This window comes from Chaetura pelagica, unplaced genomic scaffold (genome assembly GCF_000747805.2).
Source record: "Chaetura pelagica isolate M959 unplaced genomic scaffold, ChaPel_1.0 scaffold31, whole genome shotgun sequence".
Lineage (NCBI taxonomy): Eukaryota > Metazoa > Chordata > Aves > Apodiformes > Apodidae > Chaetura > Chaetura pelagica.
Genome location: NW_009952481.1, coordinates 3,538,773 through 3,558,723, shown reverse-complemented (window position 1 = coordinate 3,558,723; position 19,951 = coordinate 3,538,773). Strand labels below are relative to the sequence as shown.

The following is a 19,951-nucleotide window of genomic DNA, read 5'->3' as shown; positions in this document are numbered from 1 at the left end:
AGGGAACGTAAGGAGCTTGGTAAGCACCATCCTGTTTTGTGAACTGGGGTCACAGTGGAAGTTGAAGCATCTTCTTGTGTCATCCCCAAAACATGAAGCAAAGAGCACTTACACCCTCTGCATAAAATCTGAGTCTCTGTTATCACATTCATGTGTAAACATACTTTAAATCAACACTGGAGAAACACAAAAGTGAGCAAAGTGACTGCAAAGTGAGATAGCTAGCTAGCAAGCCCACAAAACTCTGACCTTTTAAAGCTTAACAGTATTTCTAAAATACTTGAAGATTTACACTCTTAATTAGCAAAACTGTACATTAATTCTAGCTGTGTTAGCTGTTCTTAGTTGGAAATCTTCTTCAGATGGGAATAAAAAGAACAGTGAGGATTATGAGTGACTTTTCTGAAGTCATACAAATGTCATGATTTCCAGGAAACTCAGTGGTTCCCTAGGCTGAATTTTGGTTCCTACCATATAATGAAAAGTTAATTTCAGAACACAAAACCAGACATTACCCAAGGGGAAAAAAAAAAAGCATTAAGAGAAGAATGGGATTCCTGATCTGACTGTAAACAAGCAGATTTTTCTATCTGGGAGATGCATTGCTTTTAGCTTGAAAACCAAAGATTGTAGTCATCATGCCTGAGCTGCAGATGCAGGGGTTTTAGTTTCATTCTCTCACCCTGATTTCCTTCGTAACCATACAGGGCTACTCATCAGTTTCCTCTCCACCCACCTGAACCAAAGCTTTGGAAATGAGTGGGTAAGTTTGATGCTATTTGACAGAAATAGATTTCAGAAGTTACAAGATTCCAGCAGGTAGTCTGGAGACTACTTGGCTGGCGATGCCAAGTCATGTCCATTTACTTGCTCCCCTAGGAACCGAGACGCTGAATTTGGTTTGCCCAGCAAGTTGGTAGCCATGACAAACCTATTAGCTGCTGAAACAGAACACGATTTAAGAACAGAGAGGAGGTAAATGAAAGCAAGACTGAAAGTGCTATGGTATGAACAAGAGTAGGGAGTGCCACGTGAAAGGATGAAGGAACTGTGGCATGGCCAGACAAGGCCATGAGAAGCCAGTCTTCACAGTTCTGTTCAGAGACCAAATGAACATATCCAATTCTTAGTCAAGCGTTACCTGCCTGCTTTAAGTGTGCAGGCGTAACATTAAGGAAAGTATTTCTTATTACTGCACTGCTGAAGTAAAAAATTGAGAAACCAGATATGCGCTAGAACTGCAGCAACATTTACTGTTCCATAGGGTTTCCACATGAGGACAAGGCTTCACAGTTAAGTCTAAAACACAGCAGCACCAAGGATTCCTTGCCCCTACAACACTTGCCAAGGTGTTAGCAGTCTTAACATCTTCAGCAGCCTCTGTAAGAAGTTTAAAGCTTATATTCTTTAAAATTAAATTTACCTTGGATGTGTTCCTGTGTAATCTGCTCTAGGGGATCCTACTCTAGCAGGGGTGTTGCACTAGATGAATCTCTAGAGGTCACTTCCAACCCTGACCATTCTGTGATTCCAAGCAAGCTTCTCCAGGACTCAGATCTGTTTGCAGTCTCTATCACATTCTTCTAATACAGACTGAACATCGTTTCTACTAATTTTGTATTCAACGTGGGGTTGCTTCCCCCATAAAACATCAGCTATCCTCACCTTCTGTATTGCCTTCTTTCCAAGATAACTCTACCATCCCACCAGGTTAAGAGTTCTGCCCTTCTGCAAACACTGACAAGAAGCATTTCTCATAACTTTACTGTAAACTATGATAAAAGGACCTGAGACCATAAGAAGGGTTTTGCCCCCCAACCAGCCAACCACTACATTAATCCTGGAAGAGCATATATAGTTCTGTCTATAGCATGCTCTTTTTAGACTCATGAGTTCAGTAATACCTCTGCTCTCTGTCCACACCACATGGTTTATAAATACACATTTTATACAACACCCAGCTCTTTATTCTAAAGAGAGCACCAGGCAGTAAATACTACATATGAAGTTTCCAGCTAAAGATTAGAATGAAGGTAACATCTAGTGTACAAAACTAATCACGAGACATTTAGAGCACCAAGTATTCCACTACCACCTGAAGTTATGCTTCTATGCTTTGAACAAGGATTGACAAAGTTTTAACTGCAGCGAGAGATCAGGAGGCCAAGTTGGCTGATAGTTCCTTTATGAAGTACATGTTTGCTTTCCAGTATGGTGTACATCAATAGCTGAACATGTTAACTAGTGAACAGCCTTGAATCACAGCTGTGACATCCAAGTCCATGCACTGATCTCTAGATGTGGGTCAGGCCAAGGTACACTTTGGGAACAAGTCTGTCACAGGCTTGTAACACTCCCTTCAGGAAATACCCAAAGTGGCATGATTTTGGAATGTGTGATTTACACTAGTGCTGTTCTTGTACAGAAGCTAGTAATCTGCAGTCTCTGGAAAAAAAATAATCTGAAGTTTAAGCTCATTGTCATATCTTGCAGTCCATGCTCCAAACTCATTTCGCTGGAGAAATATCCTGCTATAGTCACTGCAAGTTGCTTAGTTTAACACAATTTAAGAACAATGTTCCCCCTTGAAACAGGGTTAACACTGCCAAGACTGAAATAAAGTGTTTAGTAAAACCCCAATTACTGACATTCAGCAGACACTTTCTAAGCCACCTTTTTAAATTCCAACAGCCATCCTACAACATTGTACTGATCTTTTCCTCCTTCCTGAGCTGACAGGAAATAGGTGTAACAAGGCCAAAACTATGCATTTTCTTCCTTATAACAGCCTGTAAAACCCAGCATGTAACTAGAACAGCCTTGTCTCTGCAGATGGTGAAGTCCACCATGATTTACAGCATCATTTGCAAAATATGACTTTAAACACATTCTCATTTCTGGACAAATATATCAAAGTATATTTTATTGACATTCTCCAAACAGCCTGCTAGAGAGAAATGACAGTATTAAAAAAAACTGTAAAGCTTCTAGCTTGCATTCAGTGTAAAAACTTGGGAGGTATAAACAGAAGCCTGGAGTAAAAATATTAAGTACATTTCCAATTTGACAGTGCAGAAAACTGATAACAACGGTATTTTCTCTACATTAGAAGTGTTTCCATATTCAATTCCACATATATGTTTCTCTTTTATATAAACTTCTGATAACTTATGTACAAATAAGATGTCCAACATCTGTTCTTTCATATAAATATGTAATTTCCATGACTGAAACATTACAACAGTTTGATCAAAACTATAGAAAAATCCATTTTTTTTCCAATGGCAGTGTTCAACAAAAATCCTTGATCCCAAATGACCTCAGAATGACAAGTACTTCTTTGCCATAAAAATGCATTGCTCATTCAACATGCAAAGTATTATTGCATACACAAGTCACTTAAACTACAACAACAGTATCTGAGGGACATGTGCTGGACTGCCCATTCTAGCAAGTGCTAGCTGTAACACCGTATGTATCACAGAAGAAAGCGTAAGTACTAGTGTATTTTTAAATAAAATGCTACAAACTCAAGTATTGTCCTCAGACTACTAAGACTTAAGGCAATCAGGAGTTGGGAGCTTCAGCTTGGCATACTTGCATTAAGCTCTCCCACTTTCCTCATTAATACATTTAACTTTAAAATTTATTTTTAGAGGGCTGCTGATAAAATTTTGCTATACATATTGATACAACTCAGTGTGAAGTGATTAAGCAGTAACCTAGTTCAATATCCCCAATTACACTGAGCTGATCTAATGTAAGCAACAACAGTTTTTCTACCAGCTAAGTTTTCCAGCATGTATTTCTAAATTGTTGTGAGAATAGAGAAAATATTCAATGTCTATCCTCTCAGTGTTAACTGATTGTATGACTTCAGTCCATTTTCGAATTTACAGGTTCAAAATAGATTTGACAGTCAAGTAACATTCAGCTTTACAAAGGATTATTATTTGCAGTAAAAATACTATCTATATAAACACACACACAGTAGATTAAAGTCAACAGGCATTTCTTTATGGCTTTTTTCACTGAGGTACTGTTATCCAGCAACAGCATGCAAGTGTTCATATGGTATGAATGCCACATTCATAAGCTCATGACAAGTGGCAACAGACTGCAAATCTAGCTTCACTGCAGGATGAGAGAAAGTCTTCCCTTCCACATGGAAGGTCTCAGTGCAAGCTACAGAAAGCCTCAAAGGCAACTGGCATAAATGGGGAAAGTCAGTCTCAGTCTATTAAAAGGAAAAAAAAATAATCATGTCAAATTACAATCTCACAGTCAGGCCATTTCTTACAAACAACAGCAAACATTTGGGACTTAATATTCCAAGGCAGCAAGGGCATATAGCACAGCAGCAAGGCAATAAGACTTGAAATGTGTAGTTAAGCTCTTGCATCTGATTTTTAAGCTAAGTGCATGCACAGGCCTAGAGCAGCCAAACTGCTATTGTAATAGCACAGAAGGTGAAGTGCTGCAAGTCAAAGATGAACACTGTCAGAAAATATGAGGTTGACAAACATTACTTCAGTTGATGCCACAGCAGACAGAAAACCCCTGGTGACCAAGTCTATTCCTCAGCTGTAAAAAGCTTACTTGTGAATGCACCTTTTCCGTTTTTTTTTTACATGGGGGGCAGGGGCAGAAATGCAGATTTACTAAATTCCTAGTCACAGTACTTCCAATCCTAGTGATCTTACAGGTTTTATGTTAAGATAGTGATTGTTGCTGTATGTATTTAGTATTTTACCCATACATCAGAAAATATTGGCATTTTGTTGTTTGTTCTTGTTTTAAACAAAGTAGCTGTATGACTTCTGTTTTTATTACACTAATGCTAAACTGTATTTCTGCAATAAATACTATTAGAGTGAAATAGAAGTTAAAAATACACGCAGTTAATCATGGCAACTAGTTCTTTCCATCCAAGTTTTCTTTTTTTAACCCCACAAACCCATTAAATAGGCTGCTGATGTTTGAGTGACCTCCTTAAGTGAGGATACAGGACAACATTTAGAACTCAGAGCTTAGCCACTTAAAATTTATACTTTATATACACCTTATGACATATCGCCACTTAGATCAACAAATTCGTCATCCCTCTTGACCAAGTCCTCTTCATCTTCCAAGTCTTTCCAGGTGCTAGTGGGTAAAGCTGGTTTGACAGACTGTCTCTGAAGTAAAGCAAATGGAAACAAGGATGACAAACGGGCAGAATTTCTCATCAGTGGAACAGAATGTATATCCCCAGAAATAGCTTGGCTATGTTCTTCATCCATTTTCACCTGCAAGCTTTGTACTTCCTCCATCAAGTCCAAAATCTTGGCAGCTGTAGCTATTGTTCCACCACCATGAAGCTGGGCTTCAGGAATCCATCGTAGATACCGTTGTGCCCAGACTTTGATTTCAGGGCCATCGATGCGAGGTAACAGAAGACCGTGATAGTCAACAGGTTTGCTATGCCAGCTATCATAAAATTCCCTGAAGCTACTAGGAAGTTCATCTGAAGAATTTATGAACTTGCCAATTCTTTTGCCCAGAATGTTTTTAATTAAATGATCTGTTTCCTCCCTGAAAAATCCTCTCTTCGTGGAAGGTTTTGTTGGCGTCAATGGCAAAGAAAGCTGCCGCTGATGCTTGAAGAGGAAAGGAAAGAAAACTATACTGAGATAAATATTGATGGCACTTGGGAAACAGCTTAAGAGAAAGAAAAACATCACTTGCATGCGGAAAATACTTACAAGCAACAAAGTCACTGAAAACACAGTCACTGCTCTGCTATATAGTCTAAAAGTGTTACTCTTCAGTGGATAATACACCGAATATTTCACAGAGCATACTTGGTATTCCCAGATACTTCACTGCTGCAGTTACAGTGCCAGGAATGTAACACTGAATAAAGCCTTTTCCTTTGAAAAAAGAGAATTCTTTGCATATAATAAAGTATTACAGACTTCCATGCTTAGTTTAAGCTAGCCACACAAATCAAAGAGCACTTGATTTAGAAGTTTTAATCCAGTGGGTCCTCATTGCATCCCACTGCATAAGAGCTCCTTGATTAAAGCTGTAGGTCACACTCAGTGTCTGACCTGAGAATGCTTTGTACAGAATGGAATTTAATCAACACAAATATTTCAGGCCAAAGAGGTTACTCCAGACAAACCATTGTTACTGAATTTGTGCTACTTTCCACTAATGAGATCACTGACCCGTAATCCTCCACACCCTACACAGTTTTTGCTGTTGGTCACTGTTCCTCCCCCTCCAAGTCCATGCACATACTCCAGTTACACTTAGGGAGACAATGACAAACCTCCTATACATTTCAGCTAGGTGCTCTGTGGCACAACAAAATAAAGTCCCTTCAAACATGTCGGTGCAGCTCACCTGGATGTTAAATCCTATGAGTTATCATTACACTTGCACAAAAGTATGAAGAAAAAAAACCATTCAAAGCTATGCAGGGTAACTGCAAAACAGTGACTTATAAGTGGACTTATAAGTGAGGTGGGTGCAAACTGCATTCACAAGACCCAGGTGAGTCAGATGTGTGCATATACTGTCAATTAAAAACTCTGCACCACTACTTCCACTGTAAGCACATCTGAAGTATGAGCTGTGCAAAATATTTTTGCCACTAAAAAAACGCAACTATTTAAGCAGCAGATATCTTACTTTGAATCGTGCAGTTTTCCGTTGACTTTTATCTGGTTTTGGCTTCTCTGCATAAAGAGGGTTGTTCAGGAAAGCCTGGGCCTTGAGGTCAAACTGCACAGACCAGTCCCACACAGTAAGAAATCTGAAAGGACCGCTTTGTGTCTTGAGGCTTTCACCCGTCTGCCAAAACAAACAGCTCACAATTAATACTGCCAGAAAGGAACTCTGACCAAGTCAAGGTGAAAATAAGAAACTGGCTTTTTCCAGAAGAGGCCACAGAGTTGCAGCAACACTCTCATTTCTGTGTAGTCAATAGCTGAACCTTATTAGATGCCAGTGAGTACAGACACAAAGGCTATCTATATATTACTCTCTGTAACTACTGATAGTATTTCAACAGTGCAATGAGACAGCACAATTTCTTTCCCAGTTGAAAGTAATTAACTAACCTGAGGGGGAAAAAAAGCTTTGAAAATTGGGCAGGAGACAGACACTAAAATTATTTAAATGTCAGAGGTATGTTATGATTGTGAAATAAACTTCTACAAACTTCACAACTTAACTTCAGTTATGAAGTGCTACCAGTTTAAATACTGTGACCAACATTTTATTTATATGCAAGACACTGATCTTTACTTTTTTTAGTCTCTGTGCAGCCTTGCAGAGGCTACTCCTACTGCTTTCCAGCTTCTTAGACTAGAGAAAAGCATGAATGTAATGTAAATCAACATTCAGGAAATGCTGATTTTGGAACTGAAAATACGTGAGCTTTGTAGATAACTTAATTCTGCAGGACAACAGGATATTCCTCTTGGGTTAAGGAGCTCCACTGCCATGAAAGAACAAGAAACATGAATCCATAATCACCTATTAGAAGTAATGTATTTCTAAGTTATCTTCCTTCTGTCATCATAAGTCCTGAACTTGACTCCTTAAACCCAAAGCTGCACTCTTTCACCTTTCAAGGCACCACTCTTCAAATAAATACGGAAAAAAGTGCTACTTAGGAATTTTTTTCAGTGTACCTTTGCTTGTTGGTCAAACCTCTTCTCCAAAACATTGCACCCAGCAAATAACTAACCCTTACCGTACTAGTGTCTTTTTGATGTTGCGAGTTGAAGAAGAAAGTGCTAAAAATAGGCACATAGAGGCTGTCTGACAAGACAGTTAAGTAAGTTTCTGTGAACTCAAATGCTGGAGGATACTGTTGTACCAACTGCCAAACACAATTTAGCAGGAGCAGAAAAACAGGAGCCTAAGTAAAGAAAATACTGCATTAGTTTCAGAAAAAGTGTATTCTATTCCACAGACTTTATTTTACAGTATTCAGTGTCTTCAAATACAAATCTTAAGGAAAGCAATCTGGTTAACTACAGAACTGCTGCATACAACTCTGGCTGAACTCTGAACAAGTATCATCTGAGCTACCCTTGGCCAGCTGTTGACAGAGGAACACTTTGTAACATGAATTTGCATACATTAACTTGCTATGAAAGCTGCTGCTATGCAGCTTTTTCAAGCTAGCAAAGCAGAACTAGTTCATAGCAATTCTTTATCAGAACAAGTCAGTTTACACTTTTGATTTCCATTCCATATAGCAATCTGATCTATTCCCAAAATATAAACAAAAACTGAGAGATGGGACTCCAACATTCAGCAAGTGTGTAACTTTAAAAACTAGATGTGACAAGAATAGGCAATTGCGTTATTTTTATTTTTGTGTTATTTAATGCAGTTTAAAAGGCAATGAGATATATGTCTTTCAAAAGACTCCAAGATTGAATGGGAAATTTTACATTTGTTCTCTTTAGTTATGAAGACACTGCTGAACTCTAAAGGGCACTGTACAGAACACTCAAAGCTAGAAGTAAAATTAAAGATTTTCAGAGTAATTGGAACTTTTGAACCGACTGCTAAATCCCTCCTTATGCTGAGTAAATTTTTAAATAATAAATAAAGTAAAGAAATCATACCTCTTCTTTGTCACTTTTATGTAAATGGTTACAACGATCCAAAAAGCTATGTCCTCCAATTACCCACTCCTTCTGAATGAGGCTCTGAAACCCTGACTTTGTTCTGCTGTATGAATCCATCATCACTTGAACCAGACTAGAGATCACACAGCACAGATCAGTAGCACTCTCTTCTGCAGAAAAAAACCAGAAACCACATTGTTTAAGCCATTCCTAAAACTTCAGACAAGAAAAAAAAGTATTGCTATTCTTGCACAAACAAAACTGTGTTTCAAGATCGAAGAAGCACACAACTTCTTACAAGTGTTACAGCATAAAAATTATGTTTCCAATACTTCCCTTTGTAAAAACATAAGGTTCCTGATACATTTCTATGAGGATACTACTTTGACAATAAAATCTGCAGACAAGCTTTTACTACTCTAACTTTGATGCCTATGCCCTTCCATCTCCCACAACGCACATACTGCCGCTCGTGCCATGCCAGCTATCTGCCCTTACCCTTCCTACCTTGCTTGCAGCTTTTATCAGGGTGTGGAGTTGCCTCCTCATGTAACATGCATTCTTCACCCTTCAGATGCCTTCTAGAAGCATCTCTTCCCCATGCTAGTTCTCAAATGGCAATGTATGGAAAAAAAACAACTCCATTGCTAATCCAAAAATAGCTTAATGGTTAACACAGAGTTTGGTTTTCCATGTGATTACTTTACTCAATCTAGAAAAACTGCTCAAGATGTGTGCAGTAAGTACATTCTTTCATGTGTTCTTAAGACAACATGGCATTCACTGTGTAGAACACAAAAGCATCCTTTTACAAAGTTTTCATGCTCAGTGTGCTTTGTGTACGTGTTCCCCCTACCCCTTAAAGTACAGCAAAAGTTCTAGGACACCTTTAATGAAGTAAGTTCGGAAAAAGGAATGCATGAACAAGAGGCAGGATGACACTCCTGCCAATTTAATAAAGTCTGCTAAAGCATATAGAAAATAAGGAGGTGACTGGTGGCAGCCAACATGGTTTCACTAACAGCAAATCATGCCTGTCCACTTGGATGGCCTTTCATGATAAGGCTACAGGGATGATGGGTAATGGCAGAGCAACTGACCTCATCTACCTGCATCTACAGGACAAAGGGTAATGGTTTTAAACAGAGAGGGGAGATTTAGGTTAGAGATTAGGAAGAAATTTTTCACCATGAGGGGAGTAAGGCACTGGAACCAGGTTACCCAGGAAGACTGCTGAAACCCCGTCCGTGGAGGTATTCAAGGCCAGGTTGGATGAGGTTTGTGCAGCCTGGTCTAGTGTGAGGTGTCCTGCTCATAGCTGAGAGGTTGGAACTTGATGATCTTTAAGGTCCCTTCCAAGATATGATTCTATGATTCCATAATTTATAAGCAGCTTTTACATTCACAACATATTTCTCTTAGCCTGGAACTATGCTTACCATGTTTTTTTAACCGCAGGAAGCATTTTAAGTAGTTAGAGATACAGGTGTCTGGTATTTACAGTACTATGAATTTTACCAGCCACTACCATAATAAACTTGCAGTTTAGGCTACATCTAAAGAAATTAAACAGAAATTTTTAAAGATACATAATCTCTTTAAATTCTTACCTATAAGGAGAACATTTGTATGCTGTCTTTCCAGACACTCAGCAACTTCAATTGCTTTTTTCAAGACTCGCCTGTTGTAGTATAGGAGAAGATAAGCAAACATTTTCATACCATTTTTACAATTCAGCTTCTTACATTACTTTCCCCTAAAGGAGGCTAGCATGTCATACTACTGAAACTTGACTAGTCCTTTAAAACAAAAACCATGCTCAGTGTGTGAATTAAGAACTCTCTATCTTCAAAAGCAAACTTTCAAGAGGTATCTTTATTTGGCCATTGGTCATGCATGTCCAGTTGTCTTTGTACATCTGTAATACTTGACTCTGCATCAATAGCAGCCATCACACACACCAAAGTATTACAATTACTAAAAGCCAGATCTTTACCCTGCCAAGAGTCAGTATCACCACACTTACATTCTACCTACCACATACTACATTTCTCCCACAGTCTGGCTTTAAGAGGCAGAGGGAAGTATCAGCAATCAGATTTTGTAAACATGCAGACAAAATTTATTCAGAGATTATCATTACACGAGGAACACTGAGTGGAATCAAAGATCACATAAAACCAGATGTAACAATGTTGGTTTCTAGACCTAACTCTTCATAAGGTTGGTTATTTTCAGCACAAGTTTGCACCCAAATTAGGACTCTTGCAGCTACTTAGGTCACTAATAGAAGCTGACAGCTAATTTTGCAAGTGTGGAGTTGTCAGATTCTTTCTTCTAACATCTAGAGTAGGTGAGAAGGCATTCCTGCTAACTGCAAGACTCAAAAACATGATGATCCAGGAAGCAACTGGACCCAAGTATGGAAGTTATCAGTCTCAAAGCAGTGTAAGGGTAGGAACTTGGGCTGGCATTTCCTTGAAAGTTCTTTTAATCTTGATTATGTCAGTGCATTTTGCAACATATGACCTTTACTAGAACCTCTAATTCAACATACATTTATATTATGGATAAGGAATGAAAAAGATCACTATTAAGGCTAGAAAGAACTGAAGTTGACTGAAGAAGACTGCAGATGCAATTAATGGCAACAAGCTGATCACAGAATGAACTGGCAGACAATAGAGCTAGCACAAGTAACACTGAAAACAAAGAAAACTCCTCAACATTCCACTATAACAAGCCTCAAGGTAGCCAACACCATTCCAACACTTACTCACTGTGGACTGCTGAGAGAAGAAAAAAGAACTTGAGGAACAATCAGGAGAGGAAGGGGACAAAACTGAGAACAACTGTCATTTTATAAATCTTTGGTGGGCTAATATCTTGAATACTGCAGTTCATCCCGTCCTAAAGGATATTATAGAAGTAGAGAGTACAAAGAAGAATGGCAAGGCTAGTCAGAGACATGGAATAGTTTCATGCAAGAAACAAACAGGATTCTTCAGTTTGGAAAGGTGACTAAGTGCAGGAGGGAAATCACTGGACCTATAGTTTTAATAGGTTTTCTGGAAGAGTTGTAATTGGAATGATCTGATGCTTCTCACATCCTTTCATGTGGGAGGCTTATCACAGGCCTGCACTGTAAAAATACTGTCTCAAATTGTAGAAATAAGATACATAAATGGGACCATAAGTCTGTCTTAAATTTATTTCCTACTGGAGGTAAAGAATGTAGTAGTATTTCAAGGAACTAGCTAGAAAACCCACTGCAAATGCATTTAATAACAAACAATCTGAAACCCAGAAAGTGAAATACAGCAAACCTGATTATCTCTAGCCAGTTTGTGCTCTCCAGTAATGAAAACCATTTCACATCAGTTGCCCAGAACTCTGCACTGTTATCTGGAAAAAAAACAACAACCCAAAAAATTGGTTTGTTCACATACACAGTGCTAATTAACAGCCATCCATCTTCAGTTATGCACTGTTCTAAACCAGCCAATACTAAGGAGTCAGTAAATCTAAATCACTGTTAAAGTCAACACTCAGTAACTAAATAAGGAAGTGAAGTATTTCTACTAACACCAGTAATTTTATAGCACCATAAGCTTTTTAAAAAAATATGCTGTAGGTTCACAGCAACCAAGCCAAGTTAATAAATCTATTGAAAAAATGGGAAAGGAAAAGCAATTTAATCACAGGAGATGCTTCTACCAAGTTCCATTTGCCTTGACTCTACAAGGATGATCTATACAGAGTTTAGTATCAGGAGACTGCATTTTGAAAGAGCGAGAAACACAAATGAGTTTTAGAAGGGGGTTACAGAGATTTACCAGATATAAGACTACCTGAAATGTTTTAAACAGTTTTCACTGAAACTGACAAGGTATTAAAATACATTGAGAAGGCAGTAGCTAAGAAAAAACAGGAGTCCAAGTACAAATTTAAGAATTTGAATTGGATTTTTGTAGCTAGTTAAATGCAACCTTAATCTCTATTGCTTTTATTTCTATCAAGGTTAGTACTCAGAAACTGAAAAGCTCTCAGAAGCTGAAACATTCAACTAAAACCAGAATAATTACCTTTTCCTGCAGAAGACAACAACTATTGAGAATCAATTGAGATACACGACATTTCCCTCCTTCCCTTCATTGCCCTGGTAGCTTCTGTCCTGCATGTTTCCATATAACTTCATCTCCCAAAGCCTCTCCATATGCTTCCAGTGTTTACTTCAAAACATACCCACTTCTGTCTTGTTTTCTGGAACTTACATCTATAGTCCTAAAGTGCACAGGCATTTTTCTGTTTTGTTGCTGTAGCTGTCTGCCTCTGACTGCTTGTGCCCCTCATTCTGTTCATTACACACTTAAAAAAAATAAATCTTTCTTTCCCTGACTCCTGTCTCCCTGGCCATAGAAGCTAGTTCTCCATAAAATAAGCATTAGAATACATCTTAAAAGCTCCTTAGTCATTTCTGTTCACATTAGATGTAGTTTTCTCAATTTTTTTTTTGTGATTAACACCTTCAAATTCACTTCCAACTTTTAAGTGTTATACACTTTGAAGACTAAAGTATGTACATTTCAGTACTTCAAGTAAGATATCCTTTACTCCCCAGTTCACCCTGTTTCCATGTGAATTTTAAAATATTGCCTTGCACCCAAGTCTCACATTTCATTTGGCCTGCCACCACTATTTGAAAAACTCTCCCCATTCTGAAGCAAGGCAAAATTACAGTAGTAATTTCTAGTCCTTCAAAACTACCCCAAAAAAACCCCAAACCATAAGGAAGAGGAATTTGTCTTTTTTTCTGTAGAAATAAAGAGGATTCATCTTAGCAATAACATTTATATTCCATACAGAAGTGTTTTTTTTAGTTCTTTCTTACATTATGAACAGTATAGGAAAGTTTTACTCCAAAAAGTTAAATAGCCACATTAAGCATGGCTGGCTGTTTGTTTTGCTAAACTGTGCTCAACCACAATTAGATTCAACCACTAGTTTGCAGGTGTCTACAGACAATTGCTTGGTCTGGCAGTTCTGCCCCAGCCAAACTCATCTGCAAGTCAAAACAGGAGCTTCTTTTTAAAGGCACAACAAAACACCTGCGGAATGTTTTACCCCTTAATTAGGGTATTTTGCTTAATAATATCATAATAAGGGATCAAGTTTTCCCTTCCTCCTTGTCTTCTAGGACACTGAAGAAATATTCCACTAGGATTTGAGAAATGAAGTGTCAGGTATGTGGGGAAATGGCATACAGCAAAACTTGTGAGCAGTCTAGCAAAACTAGCATCTGCTTTTGCAACATTTCTAAGAGGAGTAACAGAAGAGGATCCAAGCTTTCCCCATCAAAACCCACTTTTAAGCAGGGTTTTAAGCAGCTACATACTATTGTGGTTTGTGCTTTGCCTAATGAAGATTCTTATAACTGAAACTTCAGTTTGGGCATGTGTTCAGGAAATTTAAATTGCACTGAAGTTACCTAAATCAAATTAACTAGACCTATAGAACAAAAATAATGGCTAATGTTCTAAGACTTTGAAAAAATAGTAGTATTGTAGTCAATTCCTGTAAGATCTTAGTATTTCTGCAAGAAGTTACCCAAATGGTTTTCTCAGACTCTAACAAAGCTTATTTAAAAAGCTGCATGACAAAAACACTTCCTGGAATGCAGTTTTAACCTATTCCTTTTTGTTTCAAGTAATGTAAGACAAGGACGAACTTACATCATTGAAATATGCACTGTTTCCTGAGAGAATTCAAGCTTTGGCCTTTTTCCTGCAGGAAGGAAACTACATGAAACTCTAAGTAACTGCTTTTAGCTCTTCAGTTTTGCTGTGGATTTGACAGTGTGTTCCGGACAAAATCCTCAACGTGAAACTCTGCCAAGTCTTAGACTTCAGAGCATCACTCAAATCTTTACCATATAGTTACCAGAAATAATTCATACTAATTTGCATTCAATTTACCAGTTAAACTGCATGTATAAAACTACTTACTATCTGTATGCTACACTGCAAATACACAGTTCCTCAATGATGATCAGTTCAATTATGCCCAAAATCAACAGCCAGAGCTTAACTGCCCCAGTGTTCAGCTGTGGTCCTTAAAGTAAAGATCACAACAAGATAACATAGGATAACAAAGGAATGAGCTGGGGCCAAAGATTAATCACACCCTGGCCAGAGGGAAAGAGGCAAGTAGGGTTACCTGAGAATAATCTCAAGTAACCTAAGACCAATTAACATGACAAAAATCACACTCTTGAGAGAAGGATCTGCTTGCTAATTTCAGACCACCTTTCTATAATGAACTAGACACTAATCAGAGCATGCACAAAGGGCATTAGTTACATAAACAAAAGGTGACCAATGAACAAATACTGTATACTTTCCTTTGCTGTAGCCTGTATAAAAACCCACAACCCCTCTGAAGGAGTGTGCTAGCTTTACAATTGCCTGGCACCTCTTTCTGCACAGAACTGGATTAAAAGTGGATCTGAACTTCATGTGCCCATTTTGCAGGGGCCAATGAGCATGAACCTAAGTCCTGACTGACGGGCAACACAGCATGCCAGCAGAGGGTACTGCAGTATTTCCTCATTATCTGGTAGTAGACCCCAACCCTAAGACACACTGTACAGCTGCAAGGTGGTGTGGACATTTTACATGCCAAGAGGTGACATCGAAACACTGTTTCCTGACAGCAAAACAGAGTCACAGAAAAAAGCCTGAAATCCACAATTATACTTTCTCATGGCTCTCATTTTCACTCCTTTCAAGTGGACTTACTATTGACAAGAGTTCAGCCCTGCAGTCAGAGTGAAGGAATTTTAAGCAAGCTCAAGTTTCCTGTTTTGAGAGGTGAAAAGTTTGTAACAAAAGCTAGGGCAAAAATTAGAGCTTAGACTTAACTCTTGACACAGCACAAAGACTTAAATGGTCAACACTTCACATTCTATTTCAGTGGACTACAAAAAACAGAAAAATCTCTCCTAGAAATTTCAGTCCAACTAACTTTCACTCTTTAAAAGACATTTTCAGATACTGTGACTGCTCAGCAAGAGGTAATAAGTCTAAGACCTACAAGCCTCCGTTAACACAGTCACAAGCACAGTCTTCAGTTACATATTTAAGAGTCTGCTTTTAACTACCATCAAAAGCAAGATACCAATCAAGACAAGGACTGCATTCATGAGACATAAACCAGCATTGTTATGATTCACATATGCAGTCACTTCAGAGACAAAAGACTGAAGTTTGACTTACCTATCAAAAACAGCTGTTTAAATTTTGTGTATGCTGTCTGGATATCTTGCAGAGATGGAAGGCTGCTTGACAAGTCATCCGTCTTCAGGAGTTCATAGGGAGGTTTGCTAATTGTCTTATAGATTCTAAATCAGATCATCAAGAGATTAAAGCTTTCTGCTTCACAAGTCAAATAATGCACTGTTATCACTGAAGACAGACTTAATAAGCATGGACTGGGAAACAGCTGTAAGATGGAAAGATACACACCCCAAAAAGCTAATGGCCTCTGTGCACTTTGGAATCCTGGCTGGAAGCATGCCTGCAAGTGTTTGACAAGTTTTTCTGCTCTTAACTGTTACACCAGTAAGATAATATTAATGTGTATTTGTGCATTTATGAGTATTACAATCATTACTTGATTTTTTTTTACTACTGCTTCTTTAGTATTGTCTTCACTAGATAAACAAAAAATTGCTTTACTAGGGGGCTATTTAGAGGTGACTCCAGAAAGAGGATATGAATAGGAACACCCAAACCTCCCAGCAGACACTTAAAATTTTTCTTAAGTTTTACCAACCAAATTACATTCTGATACCTAGCTGTCAAGTCTGCTAATGAAGCACGTGAGTAAAAACAAAAAGAAACAATTCGGACTCAAAGTCAGGATTCCTGCCTTGTACTTCCCTATGTATCTGCTATTTTTTTTTTCCTTAGGAAGAGAGAAAAAAAAACATGCCAGATGAAGATTTGGTTTGGACCAAGAACATCCTCTCTCAAGCAGTTTCCAGAGCTCAGATGAACATCAGTGTAGTAAACCCCTCTGTTGACATGATGGCTTTCCATTGTCAAAACTGCTCTAGCTCTTGCTTCAGAAGTGAAGCCTTGTGGGCATTTGCCCAAAGAGGACAGTACTTTGTTTCCTGTATGTTGTAGCACAGAAGCCTGCTTTAAGTGAGAACTACAGAAGCCACAGCAGAAATGCAGTTACTAGATCAACCAGGAGATGCATTAGAGAAGAGAATTGAGGGAAAGCAATCATCTGTCAATTATGATACTTCTTCCAAATTGAAGTAAACAGTATGCGAGAGTAAGTTGTTAAATGTCAACCTCTGCTGTGTGGTTGAATTCAGACTACTCTACAATGGCATGTTAAGACACCTTTATGGACAATTTGCAGATAAATTTTTTAATTAGTGGTTAACCACCAGTACTCCATAACAAAAAAACCACACACCCATACTGCCCCCAGTCCAGATGGCCATGAACAAGAGATTAAAAAATCAGTTACAGCTTACTGCTAGTTTTACTTAATTTCACACAATGAGCTCTAAGTCATGTAAACTTCCCCATTTCAGGGGAGAAACATTAGAGGATCAACAGAAAGGGTCAAAAGCCTTTCCTATGCAAGTATAAATATTTTTGTTTATAAAATTAATTAAGAGCCTTTCTGTTAGTTCTGTGTGATTCACAGCCCTAAGATTTTGTCATTCTGTGATTCAGGATAAATGATGTATACTAGCCTGATAGCTTGCTGCCAAGACAAAACTTCTCACCAGGATATCCAACAGGTTAAAAAAAGCCAGAAAAAAGACTATGTCACTGATACCTCTCAGCCAGGCAGCTGCTGTGCTCTTCTCCTTATGTTAACTTAGGCATTTTTCAGACTGCTGGGCTAATTCAGCTCACTAACTCATATGAGGCAAAGTGATGCCTGCCATTGCATCTAAAAGTAGCAGTACCTAACTGCTAAATGGTCTCAGTCATTTTAGGCCACTTTCTCTAGAGTTATTGAAGAACACAAATCTAGTTCAGAGATAGAGCTCAGAGAGATTTAAAACTCAGCTTGCAAATTCATGTTTAGAGATGGAGTCTAGAATTCACTTATCTACAAACACAATGGTTCACATCAGCTACTGACACTTTACTGAAGCACCTACAGGCTTTGGTGCTGCTTTACCTAATAACATGCCACAATTTGTGCATGGATTAATCTGATACATAGATTTTTTTCCTCCAATAAGCATTCAGTGATGGTACAGTCCTGCACAATTAACTGTTAAGCCAAGGGCTTAAACCCATTCCACTACAGAAAACTGCTTTATATCTAGAACTTGCTTCCTGATGTGTGCAAGCTTAAAGATACAGCATTTATGGGAAAAAGAGAAGCAAGGTCCATACCAAGCAAAGTGTTGTGGACAGAATAGCTATTACTGACCCATCCAAGAAGGCTTTTTGCATTTGTGATGTGCTGTCATCCTGTTCTTTGGGAAATGCAGACATTTTGAGAAGAGCAGCACCATTATGGCAAGACCAACACCAAATCTGTAGGAAGACATTTACCAGGCAGATAAAAATTGGTAAACTGTCCCATTCAAAGTATTTGCTTAAGTGACTAAGTGATTACAGGAATTTTCTCTATGCTGTGCCTACAGAATTTTTGGTACATTCAACAAATGCATCAGTAGAAGCCAACTTCCAGCTTCTGCACCAAAACTAAATAACTCAGTACCACTGTGTTATCACTTGCAAGTTTTAAGTTTTATACAGGCAAGGGGAAATATAAAAATGTCAGATTACATCAGTACGCTACCTTGTCAACTGTGCTCAAGCCTGAAAATTGATCAAAATGTCTGTCTTCCAAATTTTGTTGAAAGACAATCACCACAGCAAGATGGCTTACAATTAACTCCTGTATTAGCCATCAATTTCTGTGCACAGAGTAGCAGTGTTTTACCTATTGGTCACCCTTTAGATACCTCGAAATAGATACACTCTCATGCCTGTCCAGGTGGCCTACACATGAAGAGTCATTTAGGGATATGAAATAAAGATATTAAACAAGAATTCCATGACTAAATTAGATTGCACAGTTACAGGTACTTCTAGTGCTAAGTCAGTCCTCAAAGCTTCTGACTTCCTCTTACACATTCTTGACTTACACCTATTACTTGAAGCTCTTAAATTGATCTTTAAATTTGCTTTGAAACTGGAAGTCAGAATAATTTTCATCAGAAATATTACACAAGTCAAATCAGGAAGTTAGAATTCTGCTACAAATTTACAGTAGCCAAGGAATGCACCTCAGAATGATGCAGAAACCTCAAAATCGTAAGTGGAAAAAAATTACTATTGCCATCTGAAACTGATATAACATGGTCAAGCTATTTTGACAGTAGCTCTCCAAAAAGGATTTAGAGCTAATTAGAACAGTTCTACAAGACCTCTGAAGAATGCAAGATGTAATTTTAAAAAAAAAAATCTCTTCTATTTCTGTGTAACAACCACTGTGATTTGTCTGGTTGACTATCTGAGAAAAAGTGAGGCAAACTATTTGAACTTCACTGTCTGAAAGGACAAACTGGGCAGGACAACACAGCACTGTCTTCTCCACGTATTGATTCATTTAAGACCATTAAATGAATATAGTTTTCCTTGGCAAACTTGATGGGCATGCAGCAACTAAGGGAAGACCTCATAAGTGAGATTACTTTGCTCCTTGTATCTATCTATTGTCTTACTGGTTCTCAAACTCTGGTACAGGGTAGGAAGCCAAAGGCAGCTTGCGGGGTGCACAACAATACACTTAACTTCATTTACTGTTGAGACTAGTAGAATTAGTATTTCAGCTAGGCTACTTGGCTGTGTAAAGATGCTGCATCATCACAGCTATACTACTTAGCAGTACCCAAGCTGGGCAACTGAAAGTATTCCACTATATCTGCACATTCATGGTCTTCACTGCAATATCCAAACAGCATTTCAAGCCCTACATCCCGCCCCAGCTAGATGCCAGTCTTGTGAAAAATGAGCTGGTAGACAGACAGACTAGTATACATGAAGACTATAAAACTTTAGACATCTGATCTAAGTAAATGGGGTCTGTGAACCCTTATCTTGCTTTACATTCTTTAAGATGAATTCAGAATACTTTGGACACTTCTCCATCCAGCATCTACTTCCTGTGCTACAGATGACTAAGTCTAAGCTGTTAAAAATAATATTCATTAACATCTGAAATGCTCATTGAAATTACCCTTTCTCAGCAAGATTTCTTACCCT

General features: G+C 38.2%; 1 protein-coding gene across 1 annotated transcript in view; it reads right to left on the bottom strand.

Annotated features, from left to right (window-relative positions):
• Positions 1 to 4,935: 4,935 nt before the first annotated feature.
• MTMR12 (myotubularin related protein 12) overlaps positions 4,936 to 19,951 on the bottom strand; it is a 31,679-nt gene continuing 16,663 nt past the window's right edge. The window contains exons 9-16 of the mRNA XM_010008771.1: positions 18,108 to 18,215; positions 15,911 to 16,035; positions 11,963 to 12,041; positions 10,247 to 10,317; positions 8,634 to 8,806; positions 7,748 to 7,915; positions 6,679 to 6,840; positions 4,936 to 5,639 (exon numbers count right to left, since the gene is read on the bottom strand). Coding sequence (XP_010007073.1) covers positions 5,064 to 5,639; positions 6,679 to 6,840; positions 7,748 to 7,915; positions 8,634 to 8,806; positions 10,247 to 10,317; positions 11,963 to 12,041; positions 15,911 to 16,035; positions 18,108 to 18,215 — 1,462 coding nt within the window. The 3' untranslated portion in view covers positions 4,936 to 5,063. The remainder of the gene's footprint in view (positions 5,640 to 6,678; positions 6,841 to 7,747; positions 7,916 to 8,633; positions 8,807 to 10,246; positions 10,318 to 11,962; positions 12,042 to 15,910; positions 16,036 to 18,107; positions 18,216 to 19,951) is intronic.